Source organism: Montipora foliosa, chromosome 4 (genome assembly GCF_036669935.1).
Source record: "Montipora foliosa isolate CH-2021 chromosome 4, ASM3666993v2, whole genome shotgun sequence".
Classification (NCBI taxonomy): Eukaryota; Metazoa; Cnidaria; class Anthozoa; order Scleractinia; family Acroporidae; genus Montipora; species Montipora foliosa.
In genome coordinates, this window is record NC_090872.1 from 32,026,597 (window position 1) to 32,029,096 (window position 2,500).

Here is a 2,500-nt window from a genome sequence, read left to right on the forward strand (position 1 = left end):
TCTGAACTTTGCTTTACATTCAGAATCATTTCAGGATTATCGGTCGTAACTGGAAAGAGAATTTCCAGCCGTTTTCTCTTCCAACAAAACAATAAGTTCATCCTCTGTAATCAATCTTTGATCGTAGCTCTGTCTTTCTTAAAGAAGTCATGATTCAGAATTAAGAAAGAAGACAAAGAATAAAAACTGCTGTACAATTAACTAGCGATGCCGTGAAATCACTGACGCGACATGCTTAATGCAAACAAGTCAAGTCACAGACGCTGGTCTCGACCCAGTTTCACCTCGTCTACTTGGCGTCCGTGTTGACAAAAACGTCTCGTGCTTAAGCTCCCTAATCCCGCGCTCACCCCGGGGTCACGTAGACCAGACGTAAGTAGGAGGGAGAAATCGATCCTATTAAAGCATTTCAGCACCCGACCCCTAAATCCGGGTAGACGCTGACGAAGTTTCTATTGCTTTGCACACTAGCGGTAAGTCAAGGCTGTGTTTCCAAGGAAACATCAAGTGCTGGAACATTCTTCGTTGGCGAGAAAACGCGAGGTCACGTCATTTGAGAAACGTTGTTGTCATTGTAGTTTCAACAAACGTTCCAAATGTAAACTCAACTTACAATATGTACGTGAGGAACGTAGACCACCAAATGTATAACTGTTATTGACGTTAAGAAGATCAGAAAAGAACGATTTCGTAATAAAGAAGTTCCCTTCTCTTTGTGGTTTGTCGTCTCCTTGATTTTACTGGTCTGTCCTTGGTCATCCAGAGGCACAAACAGGATTGAGCAAACTCCAGTTACAAAATAGAGAACGGAAAACCCTCTGACTGTCCATTGCCAACCAAATGTACTTAACGCACCTTGTGTAAGTTGGCTAAGAGCAAAAACGCCAACCGCTGGTCCCGATGCGAGAATGCTGATGGCTAACGAGCGCCATTTCACAAAGTACTGCAGAACCACTAAAAAGGACGAATTGTAAACCATTACGAAACCAAATCCAGACAAAATACCATATGTGATATACAGCATCCAGAGTTTAGAGGAAAACGAGGCCAGGGTAAAGCCAATTATCCCCGCAACGGAACCCAACGCGGCAGCGAATCGGTAGCCAAAACGAGAAGTGAGATAACAACCAATGGGGTACAGGATGCAACCAGACGAAATATATAAGCTGCCAATCCACGCTGCAGGCGGAAAATACAAAAATACCCCGTAAGCTATGGTATGTATTTCAATAGAAATAATGATAATGAGACGATGATGAAGTGTTTATGTCAAATCCGGTCTTAGGTTAGGTTAAACACAGGTACCCCAAGCTGACGTTGTCATTTGAGCGTCACGATCAGCAGCGTAACTTTTAAGGATTTGTATGGGAATTTACGAACATGTTAAGAAGTCGAAAATAAAGAACATGAATCGAACAAAAATGCCTTACCTTGTCTTCTTGATACCTTACGAGTGTTTTTGGGGCCATTTCAGCGCGATTCCAGTGGGATGTAGTTTCGCTGTTTTTATCTGTATCTTCAAAGAAGTCAGAAACATAAGCTGCTGTAAATTCTTCCAAATTGCTCAAATCGACCGGACATTCCACTCAGACCAAGTAAGATAGTGCTGCTACATGTTTCAATTCTCGTATCAGACAAACTTTCAGGGAAAGGCATTAATCGCCGAAATTGTAATAACTTCGTTATAACCCTGGCCTTAGTCGTTGGGAATGGAAATTGTGTATCAACATTGCGGGAATAAAATTGGCGTGAATGGTATGGTTGTTTGGGAAGAAATTAAAAATGTTTCGTCAGGTTCTCACGTCCTCTACACAACTCAAATGTGGTCAATTCACGTCGTTGGGGAGCTTAAGCAACGACAACGGCAACGGCAACGAAACGCCACACATTTGCATATTTAGTGGGCAAAAACAATAGCTTTGCACGTCCTGCACGTGTGTTGTTCACATTTGTCCATTTCTTTGCGTCGTCAGCAAAACTACAACGTGAAATAGCCAAATTTGAGGTTTTATGAACAACGTCAGCACTTGAGGATAAATTTTCATTTTCTCCCTTAAATTGAGCGCCGTTGCTACCAGTGTCTATTTTGAGGAACTATCACACCCCTGTCATATTAAAAAGGTTGAAATAGTCACGAAGCGATTAAAATAACGCGTTTTTATATTTTGAGATGACGTTCTCGTTGCTTAAGCTCCCTGTTGTCAGAAAGAGGACGGCAAAGAAATGTACCAAACTGCAAAACGCACGTGCAGGGCGTGCAGAGCCTTAAATTTGTTTTTGTTCATTAAACTTTTTGTTTTATGGCGTTCGTAGCCGTCGTCTTTGCCTAAGCTCCCTACTAAAGACCAAAACATCGTCGCCCACCCGGTGTGTAACAGTTTGAACCTTGGGCCCGGTCGGTAAGGTGTTTTTCAACGTTTTCATGCACGCAACATCGAATAAAATATTCCCGGACAGCAATCTCGGCGATTTTTCAATTCCTGTCAGTGAAAGTTTGTCT

The 2,500-nt window shown here is 42.3% G+C and overlaps 1 protein-coding gene across 5 annotated transcripts in view; it reads right to left on the reverse strand.

Moving 5' to 3' along the window:
* The window catches only part of LOC138000634 (monocarboxylate transporter 10-like), a 30,517-nt gene that overhangs the window by 5,320 nt on the left and 22,697 nt on the right, over window positions 1–2,500 (reverse strand). For all 5 annotated transcript variants that reach the window (XM_068847184.1, XM_068847187.1, XM_068847185.1 and 2 more), the window contains one exon: window positions 614–1,179. In XM_068847184.1, coding sequence (XP_068703285.1) covers window positions 614–1,179 — 566 coding nt within the window. The remainder of the gene's footprint in view (window positions 1–613; window positions 1,180–2,500) is intronic.